Source organism: Augochlora pura, unplaced genomic scaffold (genome assembly GCF_028453695.1).
Source record: "Augochlora pura isolate Apur16 unplaced genomic scaffold, APUR_v2.2.1 APUR_unplaced_7987, whole genome shotgun sequence".
Taxonomy (NCBI): Eukaryota; Metazoa; Arthropoda; class Insecta; order Hymenoptera; family Halictidae; genus Augochlora; species Augochlora pura.
The window spans coordinates 1-1,097 of record NW_027588720.1 but is presented as its reverse complement, the minus strand read 5'-3'; the positions used below and the strand labels follow the sequence as shown (position 1 = coordinate 1,097).

At 50.2% G+C, this 1,097-nt stretch overlaps 1 protein-coding gene across 1 annotated transcript; it reads right to left on the bottom strand.

The window, feature by feature from the left end:
- Positions 1-91: 91 nt before the first annotated feature.
- Positions 92-1,091, bottom strand: LOC144478097 (voltage-dependent T-type calcium channel subunit alpha-1G-like). The gene is made up of 2 exons (XM_078195821.1): positions 964-1,091; positions 92-538 (listed from the first exon to the last, which is right to left on the bottom strand). The coding sequence occupies exons 1-2, from the start codon at positions 1,047-1,049 to the stop codon at positions 331-333; spliced, it is 294 nt and encodes a 97-aa protein (XP_078051947.1). The 5' UTR covers positions 1,050-1,091; the 3' UTR covers positions 92-330.
- Between the last annotated feature and the right edge of the window lie 6 nt (positions 1,092-1,097).

Sequence of the window (1,097 nt, the reverse complement as noted above, 5' to 3'; positions counted from 1 at the left end):
GATCAGGCCGATGACCGCGGGTGTGATCATCTGACACCGAAAGAGAAAAGAAAAAAGAGGTGGGGGGTGGGGGCGGGGGATGGGTGGGGGTCGCTGACGACGATGATTATTAGTCTCGTTGCCGCGATTAAGTCCGCTGGAAATCGAGCGACGCGGCTCGCGGCCGATTCTATCGATCGAGAGGATGATCCCCGATCGTGTCCTGGAAACCGTGCACCTCCGGATCGGATCGGATCGGATTGGAAAAACGGCGGGGGGATCGCGGCTTGGGGGGGGGATCCCGGCGATACGTTGACCGTTGACCGAATCGGGGAAAGGAGTGGGAACGACTTACCTGAATATAAAGATGAATAGTACTAAAAGGGAAAAGAATACGGCAACGTTATCCATGGTACGCAGCATCACGAACAGCTGTCGGCGGAGGTTCGGCAGGAACCGCACCAGCTTCAGGATCCTCAGCAAACGGAAGGTCCGCAACACGCTCAGCCCGGAGCTGCCGCTTCGCTCCTCGACGAACGCCTGACAGATTTCTACGACACTGAACGACAACGGCGAACGTTATTTCAATTTACTTTCTGCGATGAAAATGGAATAAGGAATTCCTGGAAAGCGTTAATCCAAAGGGGATTACCACGCTCGTGTTATCCACGTGAAATTCAAGACGTCTTGTCGAATGTCCACAAGGACAAATTGCAAGAGCTACAAGGAGTTAATAAAAAAAAAAGAAAAAACTTCGCCTCGAGTTCGACGAAAGTGCACTTGTTAAATTAAAAGCAGAGCAAATAAACCAAGGGAGAAGCTCGTCGAAGCTGTGCATTCTTAAAGCGGAAGAACTGATCTTTCAAACGTTTCGAACTGGAATTAGGTGGCTCGTTTAGCTCTGTTGTTATCCTAGTCGAACGAGAGCTATGCAAGAAATTATAATAATTCTGTTGAAAATGAATTAAAAAGCCGCGGTTGTACCTGAGCACCACGACCACACCGTCGAAGACGTTGAACCCGTTACTGATGTACCCGAACGGACCCTCCGCTATGATCTTGAGCAGCATCTCCACGGCGAACACCGCCGAGAACACGATATTGCTTATTTCGACGAC